The 27052-nt window shown below is 43.4% G+C and overlaps 1 protein-coding gene across 2 annotated transcripts in view; it reads left to right on the top strand.

The window, feature by feature from the left end:
- The window catches only part of CRB2 (crumbs cell polarity complex component 2), a 324449-nt gene that overhangs the window by 278306 nt on the left and 19091 nt on the right, over positions 1–27052 (top strand). For both annotated transcript variants that reach the window (XM_078641841.1, XM_078641840.1), the window contains exons 7-10: positions 1761–2708; positions 6957–7534; positions 25665–25830; positions 26014–26884. In XM_078641841.1, the coding sequence (XP_078497967.1) occupies positions 1761–2708; positions 6957–7534; positions 25665–25830; positions 26014–26884 (2563 nt within the window). The remainder of the gene's footprint in view (positions 1–1760; positions 2709–6956; positions 7535–25664; positions 25831–26013; positions 26885–27052) is intronic.

Below are 27052 nucleotides of genomic sequence, written 5' to 3'. Positions count from 1 at the left end.
CTCACTTCTCACTAGTGGAGAAGTGACGGCATGACGTCATGCCAGGTGAGCGTTGCAGGGGAAGGGAAATCTTTTAAAGAGAGTCATTTCTCTCTGGATTTCCCTTCTCTTTTTGAGACTCAGGAGCAGCAACATTGTCGTGGGTTCACCAGGGCTTTAAGTGCAAGCTTTTTCAATATTATATACAAGCCTTGGTTGCTGCTTATTTATCTTATGCAACTAACAACCATTGACAAAGCCAATAGTCCTGACTTGTAGGTATGATGTTACTTGTTGTATCTTTAAGACATTTAAGCGGTTAGGGTAAAGCACCTTGGGCGCACTAGTTGATTATACTGATGTGTGGAAATATTATTATAATGAACACTGGAGCTCACTCTGTGTGGTCCACCGCTTCAGTACCACAAATAACTAAGACAATAAATGCGAATCAGAGGAGCGCCAAACAATTTCAAAAAGATTTTCAACTGTCTAAAATTTTTGGGAGTCTTCCAATAATAAGTCCTTAGGCAGTATGTTGAATTCAAGAAGATTCTTTCTTTTTTCTTTTTTAATTTTTTTCAATGATCACAGTTCAAAATACATATAACAAAAGCAGTCACAATCTTCGCTAAAAGATTGTGAATTCAAAGAACAAGATTGTAGAGCCAGTGATTTGAAAGGCAAGGACGTTTGAAATATATCTGAAATTGAATCAGGCTAACTAGATCACGCAGCATATACTATACCAAGGAAATCTGGTGAGCTATGCGCCAGAATCCAGTCAAATTTCTATAAGCTCCTTTGAAGGCAGATACATAAACAGCAGTTCAATATTCAAGCCCTGATGATGTCCTTTTAGGACGAAACGCATCGGCTGATGTATTGTTTGGAATTTGCTTGGAATACGAATTATAATAATAGAGAAGAAGATTGTGACTGCTTTTGTTATATGGATTTTGAACTGTGATCATTGAAAAAAAAAAAAAAAAAAATTCTTCTTGAATTCAACATACTGCCTAAGGACTTATTATTGGAAGACTCCCAAAAATTTTGGACAGTTGAAAATCTTTTTTAAATTGTTTGGCGCTCCTCTGATTCGCATTTATTGTCTTACTTGTTGTATCATATATCTGGATGCAATGACAGAAACAGCAAAATACAAGTCGGGTGGCACACTATGCTAAGCACAGATTTTTAGCTTACATGTGTTTAAGCCACGCCCTCAATTATATTGCCACGCCCCTTTGAGAGAACCCCTCCCAGTTTTTTCATCCCACTTAAAGCCCTGTTTAACAGTGAGGCAGATGGAAAGAGCATGAACCATTAAAGAAGTTACATGTATAAAATAAGTTACATGTTTTCTTTTTGTAAGAACTGTATTTCCCAGTTCAAGGAGTTAACACTTTTTTTCCAGACAGACCCTACAAAGTTTGTTGCATAATAGTAAAGTACGCAGCACTCTTAAAGTCAATGCACCTGTTACAATAAAGGTCATTTTTCTTAAAAGAAACCCTTCAACTTAATACATTTTAATTTAATCAGATATGTCCGATTCATAGTAACATGACTAATCTGATGTACAAAAAAGTGTTGGCTGACTTGGAGAAAACTTTTTCCCCATTATAAACTAAAATCTCTTTCATTACTTGCCATTAGAAGGGGAGGAATGTGACAGATGTGAAATCACCAGACTATGATTTAAAAGAAAGTCATGGCTGTGTAGTACTTCTATGATTGTACGCCTTATTTAACATATCTATGTTTGTGCTCTATTGTAGGTGTGGAGTGTGCCACCAACATAGACGACTGTGAAAGTGATCCCTGTGAAAATGGAGCATTGTGTGAAGATGGCATTGCTGACTACACTTGCCTCTGTCCATCTGCTGATGACGAAGGTGTCTTATGGGGAGGAAAAAACTGCTCTGTCAGACTAACCGGGTGCCAACAGCACTTATGCCAAAACGAAGCCACTTGTCTTCCAACCTACGAGGAAGGAAACCATGGCTACCTATGCCAGTGCAATGTTGGCTTCTACGATGATGTGTGCTCAACTTCCACCACGTTCTCCTTCTCCTCTTTTGGTTATGTTATTTATGAACTGCCGTCAAAAAACAGAACAAAAAGGGAGGTTGTGAGTGAGGGTCTCAGCATTTCTCTGCGTTTCAGAACAACCTTACCCAATCTCCTGCTGTTTTACCAGGGAGACGAGGTGGAATTCCTGTTCCTTGAAATCCACAAAGGCCTGCTGCAGGCCATGATCATGTGTAATGGTGCCGAAACATATTTGAAAATGAATGAACTAAGAGTAGATGATGGCCAATGGCACCAAGCAGAGGTTACTTTGAAGGAAGTTATGAGGCTCACAATAAGCCATGAAGGCTGTAGTAATGGCACATGCATGAAGGACCAGTCAGTCAGCAGTAACAGGTCCATCCCAGACTCTTTTAACAGAATGTACATTGGTGGTCTCTATGAAGGGTCCTTTTTGAACAACACAATGAGCCAGCAGAATTTCACTGGCTGCATGGAGGATTTGCGCATTAACTCGAGGACATTGCTGCCACATAACCTTACGGGTGATACGTCATATCAGTTGAGCCTCGGATGCAACAGGACGGAGTGGTGCCGGCCCAACCCGTGCTTTAATGGGGGGAGCTGCATCGATCTCTGGACAAGCTTCAGGTGTGAATGCATGCGGCCTTATGAAGGAGCAACATGTTTGCAAGGTAGGTGTCTTACTTCCAGGCTATCACTGTATTCCAAAATGCATGTAAAAAACAGAGACAAGGAGAGCTAAAGGAAAGAGTGTCATTGTTAGAAAGGATAGGGAGCGATAGAAGAAGCATGCATTAATGTTAATGTTAATGTTAGGCTGCATTTATAAAGCGCACTGACACCGGAAGTTTCCTGGCATTAGCAAAGCCAATAGGTCGTGTCTATGCAAGAGCTATTGGTTTGCCAGTGTGTTTTAGCAACATTGTACACCAGCGTGGCTGCTGTTCAACATGTCTAAAAGTTAGTGGTATAGAGGAGAGTGTTGTGGAGTGTGGTAGATTGGAATGGCGAAGAGTGGAGTAGAGTGTCGTAGAATGGAGTGGCATAGAGTGTCGTTTAGTGGAGTGGCATAGACTGGAGTCACGTAGAGTGGCGGACAGTCGAGTAGAGTGAACTGCTGTAGAGTGTTGCAGAGTATACTGGCATAGAGGGCATTGGCATAGAATTAAGTGGCGTACAATCCAGTGTCATAGAATGCAGTGGTGTAGATTAGAGTGTTGCATAGTAGAGTACAGTGGTGCAGAATGGAGTAGCGTACAGTACAGTGGCATAGAGTGCATTGGTCCAGAAGGCAGCAGCAGAGAGTACAGTGGCATAGAGTGGAACAGAGTAGAGTAGAGTGGCATAGAGTGGTGCAGAGTATAGTAAAGTGCTATAGAGCGCACCAGCGTAGAGTGGAGTGCTACAGAGTGCATTGGCATACAGTGGAGTGATGCTAAGTAGAGTGGCATAGAGTGCATTGGCATAGAATACAGTACTGTAGAAAAGAGTGGTGTAGAGTTCAGTTGAGTAGAGTGCAGTGGCATTGAGTAGAGTGGTGCAGAGAAGAATGCAGTGACATAAAGTGGAATGGCATAGAGTGTAGTGGCATAGAGTAGAGTGCAGTGGCAGACAGTGGGTGGAAGGGTGTAGAGTACATTAGAGTGAAGTGGTGTACAATGTATTGCGTAGAGTGCTATAGAGTAAAGTGACGTAGAGTGTTGCTGCATAGAATTCAGTGGTATACAATGCAACATCATAGAATGCAGTGGTGTAGATTAGAGTGGTACATAGTACAGTGCAGTGGCACAGGGTGGAGTGGTGCACAGGAGAGCGGCATAGAGTGCAATGGTATAGTGTACAGTAGCGTAAAGTGCAGTGGTGCGGTGTAGAGTGGCATGGAGGGAAGTGGCGTGTAGTGGCATAGAGTGGAGTGACGCAGTGTGAAGTGGCGTAGAGTGCAGTGATGCAGAGTAGAGTGGAATAGAGTGCTGTATTGCAGAGTAGAATGGCATAGACTTCAGTGGTGGAGAGTGCAGTGTAGCAGAATAGAGTGGCGTAGAGTGTCATGGTGTAGAGTGCATTGGTGTAGAGTGGAGTTGTGTAGCGTAGAGTGGCATAGAGTAGAGTGGTGCAGCGTAGAGTGCAGTTGGATAGAGCGCAGATGTTTAGAGTAGAGTGGCGTAGAGTGGAGTGGAGCAAAGTGGAGTAGAGTGGCATAGAGTGCAGTGGTGTAGAGTGCAGTGGCATAGAGTAGATTGCTTCAGAGTAGAGTGAAGTGCAGTAGAGTGGTGCAGGGTAGAGTGCAGTTGCGTAGAGTAGAGTGGTATAGAGTACAATGGCATTTAGTAAAGTAGTGTAGAGTGTAGTAGCATAAGAGCGCAGTGGTTCAGTTAAGTTAGAGAGGTGGAAAGTGGAGTAGTATAGAGTGCAGGGGCATAGAGTTGAGTGGTAAAGAGTATGTTGCGGGTTTGCTTAGAGTGCAGTGACTTAGAGTGCAGTGTTGTAGAGTGGCATAGATTGGAGTGGTGTAGAGTGGAGCTGTGCAGAGTGGAGTGGCCTAAACTGGAGTGGAGTGGCGAAGAGTGCAGCGGTGTAGAGTAGAGTGGCTTAGAGTGCATTGGCATAGAGTGCTGTATTGCAGAGTAGAGTGGCATAGAGTTCAGTGGTGGAGAGTGCAGTGTAGCAGAATAGAGTGGCGTAGAGTGCCATTGTGTAGAGTGCGTTGGTGTAGAGTGCAGTTGTGTAGCGTACAGTGGCATAGAGTAGAGTGGTGCAGCGTAGAGTGCAGTTGGATAGAGCGCAGATGTTTAGAGTAGAGTGGCGTAGAGTGGAGTGGAGCAAAGTGGAGTAGAGTGGCATAGAGTGCAGTGGTGTAGAGTGCAGTGGCATAGAGTCTATTGTTTCAGAGTAGAGTGAAGTGCAGTAGGGTGGTGCAGGGTAGAGTGCAGTTGCGTAGAGTAGAGTGGTAAAGAGAACAATGGCATTTAGTAAAGTAGTGTAGAGTGTAGTAGCATAAGAGCGCAGTGGTTCAGTTAAGTTAGAGAGGTGTAAAGTGGAGTAGTATAAAGTGCAGGGGCATAGAGTTGAGTGGTAAAGAGTATGTTGCGGATTTGCATAGAGTGCAGTGACTTAGAGTGCAGTGTTGTAGAGTGGCATAGATTGGAGTGGTGTAGAGTGGAGCTGTGCAGAGTGGAGTGGCCTAGACTGGAGTGGATGGAGTGGCGAAGAGTGTAGGGGTGTAGATTATAGAGGCTTAGAGTGCATTGGCATAGAGTAGAGTGGTGCAGAGAAGAGTACAGAGGATCAGAATGCAGTGCTGCAGAATGCAGTGGCATAGAGAGGAGTGGTGCAAAATGGAATAGAGTGCAGTGGTGCAGAATGCAGTTCTGTGGAGTGGTGTAAGTGGAATCATGCAAAGTAGAGTGGAGTGGGGTAGAGTGGAGTATGCCTGGTGTGGTAGTAAGCTGACAGTACAGGCAGCACATTTTCAATTGAAATAACCATTACATTTGCACAGCCATACAGTTGTACTACTAAAATTATACAGCACACAAACAATAATGTGCGGAAATGGCATCACCAAGTGTATTGAATTGTTTTGATCATATTAAAGTTTTTGTTTCAAAAACACTTCAGAATTAACAAAACATGGTCATTTGTGCTTTCCTAATTCTGATATATTCTGAAATACTTGCACAGTTCATTTAAATGTTGTTGTGTGCTAGAAAAAAACATTTCCTGCCCCCAATATCCAGCGAAATTGTCATGTAAATCCTCTCACTTTGAAGTCAGAGAAAAGAAAAGTAAACAGCAAGCTCCCTCACTGGAGAGTTGACATCTGTCTTTGAATGCACAGCACATGTGACAAGATAACATCAAGCTTTAAAGGCCTGTTTAAAGAAAGGAGCACGCATGGAAGAATTTAGAAAGAGGTAGTGTTAAAAGTCTTTGCTCCTTGTGAGGGGCAAACTCACAGTGACAGCCTACAACAGATAAAGCCAGCAAAAAGATAGCCAGAAAATAAATGGGAGTTACAAACCACAAAGCCAATGGTATGCAATGGGCAGAATTAATTCCCAGGGAAGCGCTATGAATGTCCCCAAGATATATTTAGCAAACCTGACAGCTGCGCTGTCTGGTAGGTTTTGACCTTAAAATGAAAATGGAGGAAAAGAGAAGATGGAGTGGTAAAAAGAGAAAGCAAGCAAGAGAAAGAGAGAAAAGAGATAAAGAGGGAGTGAGGGATAGAGCAAGAGAGAAATATAGGTGAGACAGAGACAAGACAAAGGAGAAAAAGAAAGTAAGAGATGGACACAATGGGGGAGAGGCGGATAGAAAGAGTGCACAGCCAACCATATAAAATGTTGTTGAGAAACTTAAAGGTGTCTGTCTCCCGCACTCACAAATGCAAAAGATAAAAAGTAAATAAATGACAAAAATGTTTCTGGTGCACACTCTATCTACTCAGTTATGAAAGCGTAATATTTCAAGACGTACTGTACAACTATGAAATCGCCAATTGACTTCATTTATGAAATCACCAGTAAAATTTCGCAGTAATTCCCCCTCTTTTACCCTCCTGTCTTCCCTGGGCCCCCTGTCTTTCCTCATGTGGAATACTCGCTGTGTAGGTGCTATTGTTGCTTAGCGCCGGGACGCCCCGTTGCTGGGGCAGCTGTGCGCTTTACAAGCTATCTTAACATAACATAACAAATCACGAGTGTAGTGTGTGGTCAGTGCTATACAACAGGATGCAGATAAAATTTACCTAGAAAATTTGCAAATTGTTACAGGTGGTTAAAGTCCATAAGCTTGCTTCATTATTGCATAATGAACATTAAATATGCTCTTCACGAGTTGGCTCTAGTACCGATAGCATGTGGTAGCTTTCTTCCTCTTTTGGTCGTTAAAAGCATGTCTTTTGTTTCTGTCTGCAGAATATATACCAGGGACCTTTAACTTGGACGGACGGCCCAGTCATGTTACTTTCTCAATTGGGGAGAACTTTGGCACCAATTTCAGTTTTTCTGTTTTCCTGAGGACCCTCAAACCCAGTGGCCTTTTGTTACAAGTTGGCAATGACTCAACATCTGTCCTCAGTGTCTACCTTGAAAATGGCAGGATTTGCATATTCACTTCAGCTGGAAATAATGTCACCTTTCCAGAAATTGTGGCCGATGGCAGGAGACATCTGCTGGGCATCCACTTCAGAGGAGGGATGGTGGCTGTGAGCAACCAAGGGAGGCAGCAGGACCTGGGGCAGCTGGACTCGGTGGCCCTGGACTCGGTGGCCCTGGCGGCGGGATACCACGTGTATGTTGGCGGACTTCCAGATGAAGAGCGCCTTGAGCTGTGGGGAGGATACTTCAAGGGTTGTCTACAAGACCTGAGGCTCAACAACCATCGAATGGAATTTTTTCCTCTCCAGATGGAAAACTACACCATAAGCGGTCAACGTTATGTTGGGAAAGTAAGCCATGTAACTGAAAGCTGTGTTTCAGATGACACGTGCAAAGTAAGTACCTGAAATATTAATTCCTTTCTAGTTTAGCATCACCTATATTTTTCCTTAAAATTTTACACATGAAAAATTTGCAGTGTTGCGGAAATATCAGGAGTTCAATATTGATCCAAACATATGGATGTTTGTTTGTAAAATTGATATTTTATTCACATAAAGGGTACATGATGTGCAACTGAATACTATTGTCTAAAAACGCTCTTGATAGGCTGGGTGAGGTTAACAGCCTCCTTTGTAAATATCGCAAGAACCTCGCGTTACATTGTGGGAGCATAACACACATTACCAGCTACAAAGATTCATATATTTAATTTTTCATTTATCATGATGCACATGCTTTTTTTCAACCAGGACATGTTGATCAAGATAACGCTTTAAACTTGGCAGTACGATAGCTGTTTGTAACATGTAGTAAACAGAATAGCTGAAAATGTAGTCACTGGCCCACATGTGAATTCAGGCAGCATGTACGGATTAGAAAATGCTCAGACCTACCCAATATGTTGAAATGTGTTTTAACACAGGCTGTGGAATGCGAAACAAAGAACCTTTGCTGCAGCAGTCTGACTAAAGAAACCAAAACAGCTTGACACAAGTAAAAGAAACATCTATCACAGCACTAAAGAGAGTTGTATTATTGCCTACTCCCAAAGGCACTCTGTAAAACCACTGTATCTCTGAACAACAGACCAATGTCAACCAGAATAAATAAAGCCAAATGCACATATAAGTGCCACGCTCGTGAGCAAGGGTGATAGCAAAATATTTGTGATATTCACATAACATGAATTTACACCCATACATGGATTTACTCATTCACACAATTCCACCTGTGTATTGTAGTATTATGGGTTAGCAATGTTCTCATAGAGGCTTGCTTTGGATGTTTCTATATGATACATACTCAGGTGTAGACCCATTAGCAGGCAAGAGATTGTGGGCCTCATTTATGAAAAGTGTTGCATCGCTGCAATAAAACAACGATGCAACACTTTTCACTGTGCACTCCTTGCAACACTATGGATGCGCTGTATTTACTGTACAGTGTTCCATGTCGCAATGAGTGACAGATGCGTCAAGAAATCTGACGTAATTGTTGGCCCAAAACGCACGCATTGCTGTAGTTGTGTCGTAAGTATGACACAACTCCAGCAATGCATGGGGTAGGCCTATACACATTGGCCTGTGTCACCCTTACACATGCTATGAGTCAGGCATGAGGTTTTGACGCAGTGGCGTCCTAGAAGTGACGTAGTGAAATCTGATAGATTTCACCGCGCCACTTCTACGAGGCCCACCCTGCATACATTATACCTGACGCAGGTATAATGTGGCACAGGGGTTTACAAGGTGAAGCAAATGCCTAGAGGCGTCACTTTGTAAATATGGCGAAACATGGAGCATTGTTTACGCCACTGCTGCGTCACGTAAAGTGACGCAATGGCGTCGCAAAAGTGTTGCAAGGAGCTCATAAATAAGCCACTGAGTATTCAAGAACCTTTCCACAAACATTGACATTCAAGATCTGATGATCTTAAATTTACTCCTGGAGTAAATGTGTACTCTGGGTGTGAAAGTGGAAAAACCTCCCAAACTGGCTGTGCTGTTGCAGAAGTGTGAAGAAGTATTTTTGCAATGGAAAAATACTGAAATGTTCCAAAATGCAGTCACTTTTCAAATACATTTGTGCATGTGTACATTTACACAATGTACATTCACACATTTAAATAGTACTGTATTTGAGAACCATGAAATAAAAAAAAACTATGATTCTTTGGAATCTATGGATTCCTAGGAATTATGAAATCCTTTTTGAATTCCCCAGTAATCAGAAATCTAATTCAAACGTAGGTGACCTACAGGAGAAACTTTTGAGTTCTTTGTGTGAATCGAGCTCTACTGAACTCATTCACCAATGTTCGATTGGTTTATCTTTATGATAGTAGTTATTGGAAGCATAAAGCTATTGAAATATTGGTGTGCCATCTATCCAAGGCATCAGTCAAGCATGACAAAAAAGTCGTCTTGGCTCAAGTCTCACAAGTTTCATAAAAAAGGGATAACGACCAACCTCTCTCCCAATCAAGGAAGACGAACTGCTTTAACAGAGTCTCAATTATCAATCAGTATATTTGTAGAGCGCTCCTTGTACCCGTGAGGGTATCTAGGCGCTGAGCATAAATAGAATCAAACATCAGTGACCTTCACAGCTTTTTAAAATTTTGAAAATGTGACCTGAGACTTACCATACCCGACCCCGGTTTTCTTGTTCATTTTTTGTGTTGTTTTTTCTGAAATATATTTTTTAAAAGGCCAATGGAGTCCGCTGGCATTTACATATAAATTCAAACCTTTGCTGTCCTAGATTTCACTTTGCACCAAGGAGAACAACCTAGTGTATTTCTTCGAGTTGGTACAAATTGTGTTATACTAATTTCACAAAAAATGATTCTTTTTTGTGTTCCTGGCCCTTTTGTGGTTTAATTACACTTGGCTCAACTACTTTCTTTCTTATATAGTGTGACAATGACCTGTTGTGTGATGTGTACAGTTTGTCAGCTGTATAATTGAACAGGGAAAGACATCTGCACAAAGCAGCACGATGCATGGTGCGCTACGAAATTCGTTTTATTTATTAAATTGTTTACTTACCTGCAATTATCCATATTCCTTTATTTACCACTGCCAACCCTGCCCCTCCCCCTCACCGCCTCCCTGCCCCACCGAACTCCCTCCACGGGCTGCGGCTGTCAGTAACCTGTTACTGACTTGCATAATAGGTTTTGCGAGTTGCGGTTTGGAAGGGCGTCCCATCCTAATAGTGAGTTGCAGGTGGATGTAAGATTGTTTTGCAACTGCTAATGCGGTCGCAAAATAATCGCATTTACCACCAATTTAAAATTGCTGGTAAGTCAGTCACAAACAGGAAGATGTCCCCTTCCCCTTTGTGATTTGCAGCAAAAATGTTTTTTAAGAGTGGGCAGTAGTCCTAAGGACTACTGCCCACTCTTAAAAAATGAAAATGAAATCTTAAATTTGTATTTTTAGGTCTGGCCTACGCAGCGTGCAAGCGCTGGTAGGAGGGACCTCTTGGAATCGCTCTGGGCTTTATTGGGAACTCGTGCATGTTTTGCACTGTTCCCAATGAGCCCTCATGCATGTGTGGCATTTACCTTGCTGGAGCGAGCAGTTGCGACATCTGTTAGCAATTATCACACTCGCTCCCGCAAGGTAAATGCCACACATGCCCTCAGCATTTCATGTCTTTGTTTGCTGCTTGTTGTTCTCAAGCGTGTTTGGCAACTGCATTTTATTTGTCTAGCTAACCCGATCCCATGCCTACCAGCACTCCTGCCTGTCCCCTCCTCCCCCGGACCTCAAATCCAGGACAGAAGCTTGACCTCCTGTGCAGCTCCGCCCACAGATTCTTACCAGCTTGGACACTCATTTAATTTGAGACTTACACTCATAAAGAGTGCATTTGCCTGTAGTCTTTCTGGTCTGTATTTAAATGCTGTCAGGGCGCAGCTGCTGGGTTCCTGTACTCTCAGCAGGCTGTTATTAACCCACCTCTCACTGACTCTCCACCGATGTTTTTAACTCACCCCACCCTCGATGTTTTTAAGCAACCAAGCGCCTCCTCTTCATTGCTTCATTCATCCAAACGGTCTCCACATCCTCTCCACGAGTTGCCTGTTATTTCTTCCCCGCCTCTTGCTGTCCGTTGTTTGTGCTTTCTTCTCCCCTTCTTCGCCTAACTTTTCAAAACAATAATAAAACAACCCCATCCTAGATGCTGCACACGCACCAGAATTTAATTGAAGCTCTTTTAATTTAGAGGCACAGAGAGATGATCGTCAAGAGCAATGGTGTGTAGATCTTCTATGCCTTACCTTTTAGGAGCTGGGATGTTGGTTCCGGGCTGGGCGCTCTTTAACGATTGCTCGTTGGAGGAGAAGCATGTTTTAGATGGGGTTGCAGTGAAAATGTAGTGTGTGGACATGTGTATCGCATCGCAACTGCAAGTTTCACTGTGTCCCTAGCACCCCCCACCCCACCACCACCACACACACACACAATTCCTATGTTGTGGAAATTGGAGTGCATTTATGGAAAGCTCTTTCTTCCTTCTATTGGTTGTTTTTCACTACCGGCGCTACAATTGCAGATCTTACGGCTTTGAGTCAGAAAAGGCTCAGTTCTGACCACTTGTTGATCGCATTCCAAACAGTTCCCAATTGGGTTGTTGCCTTCTCTATGAGCTCCCTTTAAAATAATCCCCCTTGGCATCTTTCATAGCACCTGGTCATTGCGTCCAACTTCAATAATTTAAAAAATATAATTTATTTGGAGGGGTATTTCGCTGCAACAGGAAACATCACAGTAAACCATCAGAGTCAGACTTTTTACTCTGCAGCTGAAACTCAGCCTCAGCTCAGAGTTTGTAGCTCATATTTCGGCTCTAGAGTCTTCATGGCGCTGTAATGATAGTTCAAGTTCAAGTTCAAGAATTTATGTAGCGCGCTTCTCACCCAGAGGGTCTCAAGGCGCTTGGGGGTGGGTTCATTATTTATCGAATAGCCAGGTTTTAAGTTCTTTTCTGAAGGAGATGTGGTTCTGAGTAAGGCGGAGGTGGGTGGGGAGTGAGTTCCAGGTCTTGGCAGCCAAGTAGGAGAAGGATCTACCTCCCATGGTGGATCTTTGGATACGCGGAACCGCGGCGAGGCCTTGGTTGGAGGATCTTAGCTGGCGGGTGGGTGTGTAGAACGATAGTCGAGAGTTGAGGCATTCGGGCCCTAGTTTGTAAAGGGCCTTGTGTGCGTGGGTGAGGAAATGGAATGTTATTCTCTTGTTGACGGGGAGCCAGTGGAGGTCTTTCAGGTGGCCGGTAATGTGATTTTGGCGAGGGATGTCCAAGATGAGTCTCGCTGATGCGTTTTGGATGCGTTGGAGTTTTTTCTGTAATTTGGCTGTAATTCCGGCGTAGAGGGTGTTTCCATAGTCCAGTCGACTCGTGACTAGTGCGTGGGTGACAGTCTTTCTTGTCTCAGAGGGGATCCAACGGAAGATTTTTTTGAGCATACGAAGTATGTTGAAGCAGGAGGATGAGACGGCGTTGACTTGTTTGGTCATCGAGAGTGAGGAATCTAGGATGAAGCCCAGGTTGCGTGCGTGATCTGTCGGAATGGGTGCTGTGCCCAATGCTGAAGGCCACCATGAGTCGTCCCAGGCAGAATGATTAAGAGTCCATCAGCCGCATGCGCCTACCAATCTTCTGAGTGCCGAGTTTTGTCGAACACTGCTATAAGTATTCAGTCGGGCTGGATGTGTTGTGGGGAGGGTCGTGTGGCTGCCTGCGCCCTCGCTGTGATTCTTGTTGGCAGATGGGCATGTTGCTGGGAGCCCCTCGAGTGAGAACGTGGTCTGCCTCTGCCTGCAGAGAGGTGGGTGGAGGGACAAGGAGAAACTTCAAGAGCCGCCTGAAAGCTCTTGGCTGGAAGGAGGGGGCTGTGTGCGAGCACAGGCTTTGCTAGCTCTGCCTCAGCTATCAAAACAGTATTCTGCTGACTTTTTCTAAGCGTGGTATAAGTAGGAAAAGCAGGTATCATCTTATAGCTTACATTGAGCAGCTGGGATATATAGATGTGCACAGATATTCGCTGGCGTGCAAGACACTCTTAAGGCTTTGTGCCGACAAGAATTGATTTTAAATACATGCAAATAATCTGAAATATTTTTAACTTTTCTTTTATAAAGGAAGATTTTGGTTTAACAGTTACATTCAAATGCATTAAAATACTGTTCATTCAGAGCTTCATTTACAAAATGGCTGACTAAACGCAAGTAATATTCAGTAGCGGCTGGTGATTTTTGGAAGTGGTGTAACGTAAAAGTTCTTTACAACTTTCATGGCATGAGCGAGGCAGCCACACGGTCCTCATGTCTGAACTGCACAATGTAAAATCAGAAATCTTGGGACCAATTACAACTTCCCCGCTTGACCAAATTGTGCGATCCTAGGCAAATATTTTACTACACCAAGCCTCCCTTTTCTTCGTTATTATATATGAGTGCACCTTAAAATACACAAGTTCAAGAGAATATGCTCTGTAAAAAGATGTTATTTTTGATGTAATCAAAAATAACGTTGATTCATGTTAATGTTGCTTCATGTATCATAAGAAATAGGCCACATATATGGCAGGGACATCTTAAGGACATTTAGGTCTTTGGGCCAAACATATTTTGGGGGGGCCTTCTCGGAACAGTTTTGAATTTATGATTCAATTTCAAGTCTTTCATGACCTCTTTGACCAGGTCACTGACTTCACAGATGGACTCGTGCAAATTCTAAATGTGATAACGTGTAATATTCATAGATAATGATGTGTGATTTCAATATTGTAAACAGCAACAGCTCACTAATGTTACTGCAAATAATCTCTGTGACACCCTCCCATTTCTCATATGTGAATTCCTGTTTGGATCTAAAAGAAACTTTTTTTAAATGTATGTTGCATGAAACACAAACACAACTTTTCTTTACATAATGTCTACAATAAACTCTCACACATCACCCACATTAAACATAAGTTAAAAGGAAAATAGTATTTCAAACAATCTGTTAAAGAAGTAGTCGAGGTCATCAGGGCAAGACTCTGCAGAACAGAGCTGTCTCTATGAGGGGACCCCCTGAAAGGCTGGGGTGTCAGACCTGAGCCCACTTTGCCTATGTCCTGAAACTTCTCTGATTTATGAGAACTGACTAATAAATAGCATTGACGTTAGAGCAGGTACACAGAGATATTTCTAAATTCAAGTGAATCACATTTAAAAAACAAGCATTGGCATATCCAATAGGTCTCGCCTTTGAGACCTTATAAGTGTTTAGCCATGCAACAGTTGATGTTGTTGCACCTAGGATATTGTGCTGTATAACTAAACACTTATAAGGTCCCAAAGGCGAGACCTATTGGCTATTCCAAGGCTTGTTTTAAATGCATCCTGTTTTCCCTTAAGGAAAACGGGCTGCATTTTTTTTTAAAAACTGCTTTATTGTAAAAGCAGTCACAGACAAGATGGTCTGCTGACCCCAACAGGCCACTATCCCTGTGAGTGCCAGCCGTTCCCAATGGGTCGCAAAATGAAACCTGCCTCATGAATATTAATGAAGCAGATCCTTTGTAACCCATTTGGGAATCACAAACAAGTGTCCCAAAACTGTTGTACATCAGTGTTTGTGACTCGCAATGTGCGACTCGCAAAAAAACCGCAAATTGCGAGTTACAAACACTAATGGGTCATGTATCTGGCCCTATATGACGGAAAGCTGGGTTCAGATTCCAACTGCCCAACTTGGTCAAAACGTGTGATCCTGGGGAAACCACGTTATAGTACTGTGACTCGTACTCAGGTATGTGCACTGTATAATGTTTAGGTAGTTTAATACACTACATGGTGCGTAATAAAAAATTATAACATTGAGCACCATAATGTGCAAAAATATAATTAACTTTCACACCATAGGTGGCAAATTGATGAGAACCTTCATTATTTGTTGTACAAATTAACTTTAGAAACTCTGAAATTTTAGAATTCTTCCTCAACCTAACATTTATTTAAAATTGTCACTTTTCTAAATGCCATTTATTGAACTACCTGTGCAATGGATCTTTTGATGGCTTGACGTACACTTTCGCTGGCACAGTTCTTCCTAAGAAATTTTTAGCTGAGTATGGTGCACAGTGGCCAAGTTGGTACACAATGAATAGTAGGTGCAAAGTGGCCAATTTGGTACACAATGAATAGTATATGGCTTCAAATTGGGATTTTAATCAGTGGTAACCTATAGGAACTTACATAATAGGTATTATTAGCGCCCAGTTCATTGTTACTCTTTTGCTGCCATGGTTTATTGCACGTGCAGTGCATTGCCCATCTCATGGTTGGGCTCAGTTAAATATCTTGAGTCTTTTTGACAAGCTCCTTGCACCGTCGGTACGTCACTGTTTCCCCTATTAAAAGTAACGCACCAGCGGCGCAAAGGACTTGTAAATAAGCCCCTTGGTTTTTTTTATGTTCAGTACAGTTGACGACGACCAAGGCTTTCTTCAGTCTGAAATATTAATATTCAGGGACTAAAGTACAGTAGCTCGAGCAGACTTGCACCTTGAATAACAAGATCAAATGTGGGGTCATGAAGAAGGTTACGTCATGGTCAAAGATGGCGGACCCTGTTTCTCTCTACATTGACAAAATGGCACTGAGCACAGCAACAGGCCCTTGCAGAAATCAAAGGGTTGTTGTATTCTTAACTTTAGCTAAATCAAAACAATTCTTTTCAAGTTCAACTCTCAGTTCTTGATGGGTTAACTCTGCTGCAACTAATGATATTCCAATCTGAAGGAAATCATTATTGCACCATTTGTTTCCAAAGTTATTTTTCAGCGGCCTTTCCTTTCAGCGTTTGCTTCAGGGATGGCGAGATTTCATTTTTCCAGTGTGTTGCATGTGTTGTGACAACACCTTTAAAAAAATGAACCTTTAACGCTGTGTTTTTAGATTAAAAGTTATATGACAATGGTTGACAACAGTAGAAAATGTTGAGAATGGTCATCAATAGACCACAAAAGACCTTTTATTATAAAACATGTATGGAGAGAATACACGTTGGTGAAATTATTTTTAACCCCTTGGCTGCGGGGCACATTCCCCCGCTGTACTGGGGGGCGGGGGTCGCGTACAGCGCCCCCATGCTCATGACGAGGTCAGCTCGTCATGAGCTACGGCGCTCCGGTGCTCATGACGAGCTGAGCTCGTCATGGTCACACCCGTTCCATTGGAACGGTCAGCACAGCAGGGGAATCAGCCCAGCGTGCGAGCGTTCCATGGAACGGGCGAGGTCATGACGAGCTCAGCTCGTCATGAACACCGGAGCGCCGGAGCTCTGAGCACTCAAGGGGTTAAGTCCTTTTTGCAATGAGAGTAGGCTACAAGGCTGTAAGTTCATGAAGAGAGTGTATGAAGAAAGCCTGTAACTTGGTGAGATGGAGCCGAAGTCGACCGGGTATATGTTGCCTATTGTTTGAAGGCTTGATTTGTGGCCACGTGCCTCTTCTTTTAATGGTCTAGATTCGGACAGAATCAAATCATTGTGGGCTTGATTTACTAAACAATTTCCAAGCCTTTGACAATATTAAGATAGACTTATGCTACGACAAATTGGCCTAGTTTAAAATATGTATTTTGCGGACTTTATATGATTTAGTGGAGTCATAAACTATTAAAACAACCTTAAGACCTTCATAAGCAATAGAAACACATTGGTGAACAATGGCCAAGTCTCTGGCTAGTAGCAATGATAAAACTTGCATAAATCAGGAAAACTTCTTAGTAACATGGGCCTTGTGTTCCCTTCCCCAAGAAAGCAATCTTGGATGTGGGATGCTGTTGAAAATGCTGAATACAAATGTGTTGAACCAAAAATATACCCCTTAGCGCAGTTGGAATTGAATGCATGTTATTCGATCCGAAGGAGCCACTTACAATGTCTTATATTTTGGCTGGATACTCCACTAAGGGGCATGCTTGGAAAGCGGGTAGCCCAAACACAGCGGGGGATTTATGCAATAACCTCAACACTCCTTGGGTGTAAATGCATATCCATTTGGAAAAAGGTAGCTGTGCATAGCCATTTGGGAAAAGGTAGCTGTGCATAGCCATTTGGGAAAAGGTAGCTGTGCTACCATTGTGCAAACCGATGGAGAGGCTTCATCTAGGGGACTGTGTCTATCATGGGAAGAACATCTGAAAAGGCATTATTGGAACCATACCAAAATAATGTGCAGTGTGTGAATCCCTCTAGAGTATTTAACATCAGGCGTGGTGTATCTCAAGGTTCTTCCTTGTTACTGAGGCTATTCGGGGTCGGCATGGCCCTCTTAGTAACATTGTAAACTTAGAAATGATGAGCGATCATCTATGCTAACATCCTAGTGCCCCATCTAACGCCTGAGGATTATCTTGACATGATTCACAAACGGTGTCACTGCATTTCATGGGTTCACAGCTGGATGCAGACGAATTGGCTTTGCCTAACTGGCAAAACAGTAGAAATCATCTTCTTGCACTCTGTCGATCCTCCACTCCTTCCAGTAAACTGGACTGAGAACTTGGGCAACCTCAAGCACAATGTATAAAGCACATAAAGTTCTCCTTCAGCCTCCAACCTCCCCCCAAAAAATGTGGTCCCTAAATCAGAATTCCCAAAGGGTTTCTGTTGTTGCTACTCAGAACATCGCCCTATCCCTCACCATAGTCATTTACAACTTGGATTACTGTAGAAGCCAAACACTGGCACCCCCAATTAATTACTTGTTAAAGTACATGGACTCCAAGTCTACGAAGCCTGCTTATTGTATGGTCCGAAATGCCATGAACGCATTGTGTGGGCCCTGAATGGCCCTGCAGGCTGTAAAGGAAAGAGCAACCTTTTAAGCTCTTTTTCCAGGAATGCAAAGTGTTCCATGGTCACTCGCGACTTACCTTGTAAATCTAGTTATATCTTATTTAGCGAGCCGAAGTCTCAGGTCTCCAACCAGCACCAGTTATAAACAATGCATTTAGATACAAGTGATTTGGTGGCAGAACCCTCCATATTTGGGGTTCCCGCCTCTGCAATCTCCTATCTCTACAGCTAAGACTGGAGCATGACTCTCTCAAATTCAGACAATCTTTAAAGACCCACCTCCTCCCCATGAGATTTGGATAACCCAGTCCCATTCAGTCCTCCTGCCTGGTGAGATGCTTGAGACAGGTTTCACCTCCCTCACACAGGCTCCCAGGACTTTGTAAAGGCTTTGTCAGCTTCAAGGGAAATATTCAATGGGAAGCTATAGGTACTCTGCAGCCCTACTGGTTGTCTTGCTGATTTACCACTCTGGGCTCCTGCATATGGTTCCCTCTCTTATGTCTTGAGACAAAAAAAAACCTTGGGGCTACGGTAGGGTGGTTAGTAGTGCTTTATAGTGAAACCTTATTGAAATCAAATACAAGCAGAACTGCAGCCTGTACAATTGTTGTTACAGGGAAGTAGCTTTTTCCAAAACTGCCTTTTGGCAGAAGGTCTCATTCATAAGCAGAATTTAGAAGGACATTGAATGGACTTAGCTGATAAATAAAATAATATGAGCAAAGATCACAAAAAGTGGAATAAGCAAAGCAGATGGACCTGGTGGTCCTTTGCTGCCATCCATTCTTTATCTGTATGGATGGAAGCAAACTGCCCTTGTCCTATTAATGCATTTTTTAAATAAAAGGTGTGCATCATTTATCCCTATTACGTCCACCTCTTCTTCATCAATGACTTCTTGGCTGTTATTGATCTGTGTCCATTGTAAAGAAAATCCAGCAGGGGCTAATACAAGCAACACGTAAGAAAATATCTGCTAGTGCCGGTAACAATGGTTGTTTTCAAAAAGGCTGCTTGTTCAGTCTGCATAACTATTTAAGGCATATTCAACTAGATTGAAGAATACATTTTATGAAAAATTAAATGAAACATGCCTTTCTCCTGCCCAACACCCATTAGAAGGACTCTGGACCGTCTTGTGACATTTCTGAGACATAAAGTGGAGTAAAATACCAATAACGTTGGCACCCAGAATGACCCACAACAGCCATTGTCACAGTCCAAGAGGTAGCATTTCTTCCTGGTTGGCCAGTGAACACCGACAGATGGCTGTGAAGAGAACAGCCCGCTGTCCAGACCTAGACGTCACCCGCTAGATTCCTCTATAAACGCAAAAATCATGATGGCTGATATGGGCGGTCGGCTCTTGAGTGGTGAACAAGGCAGCTGTGCCCATGCCACCATACACACTTACATGATCACTACCTGGACCACACATCTGGTGTTTTGGGAGTGAAACATTTTATTGGCATTTATTTATGGGTGAGATTGTTTATCATTTCACTGTAGTACATTTGGAATCAACTTGATTCACCATTCAGTTAACACATCTCCAGGTAATCGCGGAGATTTACAATGGCTAAAAAGCCAGAATTTCTCACCAATATGTAGTGATACTACCTACAAAATGCATATTGTTTAATAATATCACTTTCTTACCATTAGCTATGTTCTGAGGAATATAGTGGCCGATTCCTATAGATATTTCTCGCGCTATAGCCTGGATACGTGCATCGGCGTGGCACGTAACACCACCTCTCCAACACTAGGCATTTTTGCTTCCACCAAGAAGTCCTGCCCTGCCTCTTATGAAGCCACCAATTTCATGAGGAACCGCACACCCATTCAGCGGACCCGCAGCGGGCTCTGGAACTCTTTTTCATCACCTCATTGTGAATCACAGCTTTTGATTCACCTACACCTGTGAGAACCACATTTACATGTTTTCTCTCACTGAGCTGGCGCTGCATGGCAACTCCCTGTAATTAATGAACGTGCAATCAAACCTGAATGCACTGGCAGCAGGGGCTTAAGCGGGCACACTGTGAGCTGACCCTCAGATCAAGGAGAACATTTTAGAGCAATAGGTCACTGGAGAGGCCTTGCTTGGCAAGCATCCACCTTCTTGACATATGGCTCACAGGCCTTTCCAAGACAGGTTCTGTCCGGGCGTTTTTCAATGCCACCCTTGCATAAACCTTCCTTCTGCTTGTCACTAGAGAAAGTTTCCAGAAATGACCATTATATTTATTCATTTAAGAAATTGATATAGTGGTGCATGTCTCCTCATGGTTAGGGCAGAACACTCTGCCCATGGGCTGTTGAAAGCATGTGATACTGGTTGGTAAGGTAGGTACATGGATGCCAATGAGCGGCATCAGCTGGCACCTCTGGCACTGCTCTGGCGGTCCCTGGCAACGCGAGCCAAGAAGGCAGCATTAAGAAGGGAAAGTAGAGAGGCCTGTAACAGCTTTCTTTACTTTCCAAACTTTCTACGTTTCGCCCTGCCCCCTTTCCCTAACCCTTCAGCAACAACTAGGAGCCGGTAAGGGTGGTGCAGGAGATCAAAGGGTGCACAATTCTTTTTTCTATTTACCCATGGCGAATCCATCTCCACCATATTGAAAAGTAGAGGACTATTTCAAACTAGTATTCAGTTTAGAAGGATGGCTGGTTATTATGACCACTCGCTCGTCTACTGTGAAACCAGTTGACTTGAATCCTTCCTCACTCTGTCCGCTTGAACTTGGCCACATTGCTCCAAACTTGCCAAGTGCCTTTATTTAGTCTTTTTTTTTCTTTCAAACAATTTTATTAATTTAAGAGAGAGAGTATAAATAATTAAGGTACTACAGCATGTAATACATAAAAATCATCTTGAACAATAAATAATTAATAAAAAAGAATAAATATGACCAATAGTATAAATAATGGATAAACCTTAATAAGAACAGATATATAAGAACCTACTCATGTCAATTCATTTGTATTACATTTGGGTAAAAATAATTGATCCCACAAAAGATAAATTAAAAGACCTGCAAGAGGAAAGAAAAGAAAAGAATAGTAAGATAGAGAGCAAGAAAAAAAAAGAGAAAAAGAAGAAAAGAGAGAATGAGAAAGAAGAAAAGAGAGAAAGAGAAAGAGAGAAAGGGACTCCAGCCTTACTAAATGAAAGGGGAAATCATTCAGCGGTGAAAAAAGGATACGCCTTTATTTAGTCTTATGGGCACTTTCATGTCCTGTGAGGCTGGACCCCGTGGACGCCACAGCACTGTTCATGGGCATCTGATAAATATTAACTTAACATAGAGTAGACCATCCTCGCGAGGCTTCAGGGGTATTGTAAACCAGTGTGAAAATAATCAGCATGTCCATTCTTAAAGTGATAGTGTTTCTAGCCCGATCGCTCACACCTAGGGCCGCGTTACCTATTAGTGCAGGTAGAGTGCCGCTACGTGCACTGGCAGAGCAGAGCGGTATCCACTGCTCGATTACGAGACTGTAAGGGGAGGAAAAAGTCCAGGAGCACTAGGGACGCAGAAGGAATGAGGACCTCAGGATACGGATAAAGAGGGTAGGGGGTTTGAAGGTCAAGGGACAACTTCGGGGTACAAATTCATGGCCACTAGCCACTGAGCTGAGAGAAAATTGACTAGGTGCGAGCCACTGCTACATCACAACAAACAGGCGTGGTACGACGATACCCGTATCAGGAGCGTTGGGAGCGTATCAGAAGCCAACATTCTAGACCCCAGAGGCACCATGGGGAATCTAAGAGGATTAAGAAAGCAATTAACCCTTCAGCATTTGCACAGTTGATTAAGGTTGGGTGGTGTAAGGTAACCAAGGGGAGGCAGGCAGGAACACTTACGCGTGTCCAATGGAGGGTACGTGGGGATAGGAAGCACGTTGGCGAGGATAGAGCCAAGAGTTTGAAGGATGGCGCTCATGCCAGTGGATATCCAGGATTCATCCCGATGGGTAAATCATGGGTGTGAGGATTTGGTGACTCTCCAGGTTCTATGTGGCATCACACTTAACGTGTATCAATGCATACATACATACATGGAACATTGGGAGTGCCTGAAAAAAGCAAAATAAATGTGTAATATTAGGCACTGGTGTGTGGTGTGTGCTGTGTTTTTCTTCTTATCGGTTTGAAAGAGGGTTTGCATTTTTATTGATTTATCTTTACATTGAGCTTACACTGTGTGCATTTTTAAATTTTTAAGACACAAAGACAACAGTATACGCTTCATACGTGATAAGCTGCGGAACTTAAAGTCAGCTTGTCTGAAACTGCTATAGGCCCAGGTAGGAGGGACTTAAGGAAAGAAAGTGTTCTTCCTCCTTCAGACAGGTCGACGCTGTAGAAAACCTAAAAAACAAGCACAAGAAAATGTAAACTTAACTATGGAAAAATATAACCCAGTATTCAAAACACCCTAAAATCATGTCTTGGGTTTTGATAAGATGTGTAGACGGCATGTACGGTTTTGTGCACCCATCTCTCCTTGATCAATTGCAAACTTAACAGTGAATGTTTTTCTCAACAGGCTAAGACATGGAAGAAAATCAAACTCGAATATTTAGAGAAGTACAAAGTATTGGATTCGACAGGTCAAGAAACTTTTAATTGGTTACTATCTTCCAGCGCGGTATACAACCTTTACAACGAAACTTTTACAACGAACTACCATTACAACGCAACTTTTACAACGCAAACTATTACAACGCATTGCTCTGGGGGGCGCTCTAGGATAGGGAATAGGTTAATTTACTATCCAATAACCTTCCCTACTATCCACGGGGACTGGAGTTGGAATAGTAAATTAAACTATTCACTATCCAGCACCCCAAAGCGCTATGCGTTGTAATGGTATGCGTTGTAAAAACAGCGTTGTAAAGGTAGGCGTTGTAAAAGTATGCGTTGTAACGTCATACATCCTTCAGGCGCTTCCCACTGTTCAAACCTCCATAAGTTTAAAAAAAGAAAATGTAACTGTGATGGGGTCATCAGTGCTCCTCAGAGGCAGGAGACAGTCCCCGCTGCTGCAGGGCGATGCTAAAGGTAAAGGGTGGGAGGTGGTCCCCAGCCGCGGCCCGTGCAGTTAAGAGCGGTGTGGTGGTGGGGCAGGGTAGAGGGGAGGGGGTTTTCGACAGACGATGACGAGGAAAAATTTATTATTTATTTAATTACCCCTTGTGGTCGTCTGTCAAATCCCCCCCAATCCGGCCGCACCACCTTTACCTGCACGGGCCGCGGTTGGTTGTCTCACATCACACAGCACCCATCCCTCGTTTCCTGCTCTCAACCCCTCCCCCAGCCAAAAAGCTTCCTGGCTGCCCTAGCACCGGTGAGCTCCGCCCCAAAGTTTGGTGCTTCACCCTCCGCTGCCACCCTCACCCAATAATGCCACCCCCACACATACGGGTGACCATGAAAGGAGACCGCTAGGACGTCCTAGGTTCCCTCTCCCCAGTCATTCTGGAGAAAGCAAAGAGGAGTGAGCACTGTGCATTCTTGTCCCCATCAGGAAATATCCACAAACCTCCAGATTTTTCTGGACAGCCTAAGTAAAATAAAGAAGAATCGAAAATATTTATGTTTTATCAGGGGGAAAAAATCTTGGTAGACCATCTCCTCTGCCAGTTCCTGTATTCGGAGTAGAAGCCAGAGACTTTACCTAGTCAGTGGTTTTGCTTTAGGTGCCCGCCAACACATACCGGCCTTTGTGAATCTCAAGTTTTCTAAAATTCGGTTTTGCACCCAGCTCTTTTATTTGTAGTGAATTTAGATAATTCCTGGGTGGCTGTTGGCTTGTGCTGCTTGCAGGAGAGAGGCTGGTGTTGAACCGTCCTCCTGCATTTTACATTCTCTCAAGCATTGGGAACTCCTCACAAGTAGGGCTGGACTGGCCTTAGCGGGCACCAGGCGGTTCCCCATTGGGCCACCATGGTGGGGGCCGGATTTGGACTCCTGGGGGGCCGTTTTTGTAGCATAGTTGCAATATCTGCCCCCTGTAACAAATGCAGCTGCAGTGTTTTCCATGTGCACCCCCTCACACCACACCCCCACGCGGCCGGTCCTGCTCTCAAGGTTACAGTGCTGCACCTCAATTGGGTGGGGTCTTCAGGTCTTATGGTGAGGCCTGGGGTCAAAGCAGCGCGGAGATCTCTGGTCGTGTCTTCTGTTTTGCTAGGTGACATTAGCACCTGTTGCTAACTGTTAATAAAGAGAAAAAAATGGCCTCTAGTGACATGACCAAAGCTGCTTCATTATTACGGACCGGCAGGCTTACTTATGGAGAAAATGATATTATACTGAAGGACCGCTAAGACTTGGGTGGCTGGATGCCTGGGTCGTAATGCACCCAATATTCCCTCCTTTGAGACTCAAAGTGAAGAACTCTTAGAAGGGAAGTATTGATCAGACCCTCAATATATAGGTGGGTAGACAGCGCAACAAATCTTGCTTGCTCATAAGTTAGCCTCATCACTGCGGCGCGAATTCCGCCACAGTGCTGAACATTCCTATAGCGGGCGTGGTCATGACGGCTCCCGGCCGTCATCAGCACACGCCCACCCTGACTCATGATCATGAGCATGGAAGAGGTTAAAGTGCAAGTGAACTTTAGTGTTCTGTTCAATTTAACAGATTAAACAAAACCATTTAAAATAGGGTCCAAGGGATATATATTTTAAAGACCCACACCTGATTTTAGCCCCAGCACCAACTGAATATATAACACACGAAACACAGGGGGTCTAACAGCCAAATTGAGAGGCTACACTGTCGATACTGAGTCAACAAGATCTCTTATGTAGACAGATAATTGTCACTGTCTTCTCTTGCACTGTTCTATTTTTTAATTAGGAGGCGTGTCCAGTCCGCAGAATAAAGTATTTAGAAGGAGGACATTCCATCCTATTTTAAATCACTTTCTTGTTAGTTGCACTATTTCTTCTTACTTTACCATCAAAAGATCAGTCATCATGGACGGTTTGTGTATTTGGTGGACCAAATCCTGATACAACAATAAGGTGCGGAGCCGAGTGTCCCACTGATCAGGGGAACCAGCCTCATTTGCACATGGGTTTGGCCAAATGATAGGACTGATCATTGAGTCTAATTTGATGGAAACCCTTTACAATCTGTTGTGGATTAATCAGCCATTTTACGAATAATCGATGATGTACCGGTCTCCTCTATGCATGTAGTGTTAGCCTTTTTTCCTTCTTTATCCTTATTAATACGTTATGTGTGTGCGATAAAGATATTTTGAGATCTTGTTGACTCAGTATCGACAGTGTAGCCTCTCAATTTGGCTGTTAGACCCCCTGTGTTTCGTCTGTTCAATTTAACGTCACATTTTTAGTACATCTCATAACGAAGGAAACAATTAACTATTTACCTTAAATGTTCCCGGTCTCTTCATTTACAAAGCGTTTTATCTTAGCTTTACGCAGTTTTAAAATGTGATTCCTGGTTTTACCTCATCTTTAGACTGTACTTTCTAGCCTTAAAAACTTTTAAGATTGTCTTCAGCCAGGTAAGAGCAGAATTTCTCTCTATTAACTTTGCCAAAAAAAAGAAAAACAATATCCTTGCAGATAATTGAGAAATATATATATTTCTTTACTTTTTAGTCTGAACCTTGTAAAAATGGCGGAGCATGCACGGTCACCTGGAATGATTTCAGCTGCAGATGTACATCTAAATACACTGGCCCGACCTGCGAAGAGCTGGTGTGGTGTGAGATCACACCGTGCCCCACTGCAACGGAGTGCCTGAATGTTCCAGGAGGGTACATGTGTGAGTACTGATCGTCTGATTTGTTTAAAAACTTGGATGACTATGTCTGAGGTGAACTTACGTCATGAATTTCAGTGGTGAAACTTACACCGCTTATTCGTAACTCTTGCTCTACCACATGCTCTGTGTCCAAATCTTTAATATAAATGAATTATGTAACAAACACCTTTCTTTTGCTCACAGGTCTAGCTAATGCAACATTCCAAGGATCCAGTGTGCTTGAGTACACAACGAAAACCTCCATCGGGAAGGATCTCACCAGCATCGCTCTGCGTTTCAGAACGAGGGACAAGGACGCCATTTTGTTGCATGCAGCACGCGGGGTGGACTCACTCATGATCGGTATTGAGAACAACTTCTTGCTTGTGAACATTTTGAGTGGTAACAGTATCGAAGGCATCAGCTTCAAGAGCGAGACCCCGGTCTCGGACGCCCTTTGGCACCATTTGGTTCTGTCCATGGAAGAGGACACAGCAGCCTTTTCTTCCGAGTGGGTCGCACGCTTGGACAGCACTAGGAACCTCTCTCTTCAGGGGAGTGCTGGAAACCTGAATTTCCTGCAAAATAAAGTTTCTATATTCCTGGCGGAGAATTTCACCGGCTGCCTAGGGCACGTCAGCATCGGTGGAATTCATCTTCCATTCGTGGAAGACCACAGCTTCCCACAGCTGGATCAGTTTGTGAAACGCAGTCCTGGCGTTGTTCCTCTTGGTTGTAGGGGGGCAGACGTGTGTTTGGTGAATCCTTGCTCACATCATGGGAAGTGCCAGGACCTGTTTAACTCTTTCAGCTGTGTCTGCACACCTGCATGGGAAGGGCCCCAGTGTGAATCCAATGTTAATGACTGCAAATCCAATCCATGTCCTCAGGGCAGCTGTATAGACCTGGAGGGAGATTACCGTTGTGTGTGTTCTCCAGGATACACCGGTCGGAACTGTGAAGTAGACGTCGATGACTGCCAACACCACCAGTGCCTGAACGGAGGGACGTGCATCGATGGAATGAACACCTACTCGTGCAAATGCACGTCGGCCTTCGCCGGAACTTACTGCCAGTAGGTTTGGAATATGTTGAATGGATTATTCTTTGATACATGCAATCCCAATTGTGCTGCAAACAGCTCATGTTAGTCTGCATGTCTATAATGATACAGTTCCATGTAACATGTGCAAAAAGGAAATCATGCAATGGAAAACTGCATAAATCCCAAAATATTTCCTTG

Source organism: Lissotriton helveticus, chromosome 5_1 (genome assembly GCF_964261635.1).
Source record: "Lissotriton helveticus chromosome 5_1, aLisHel1.1, whole genome shotgun sequence".
Classification (NCBI taxonomy): Eukaryota; Metazoa; Chordata; class Amphibia; order Caudata; family Salamandridae; genus Lissotriton; species Lissotriton helveticus.
This window is presented reverse-complemented; position numbering and strand designations above follow the sequence as displayed.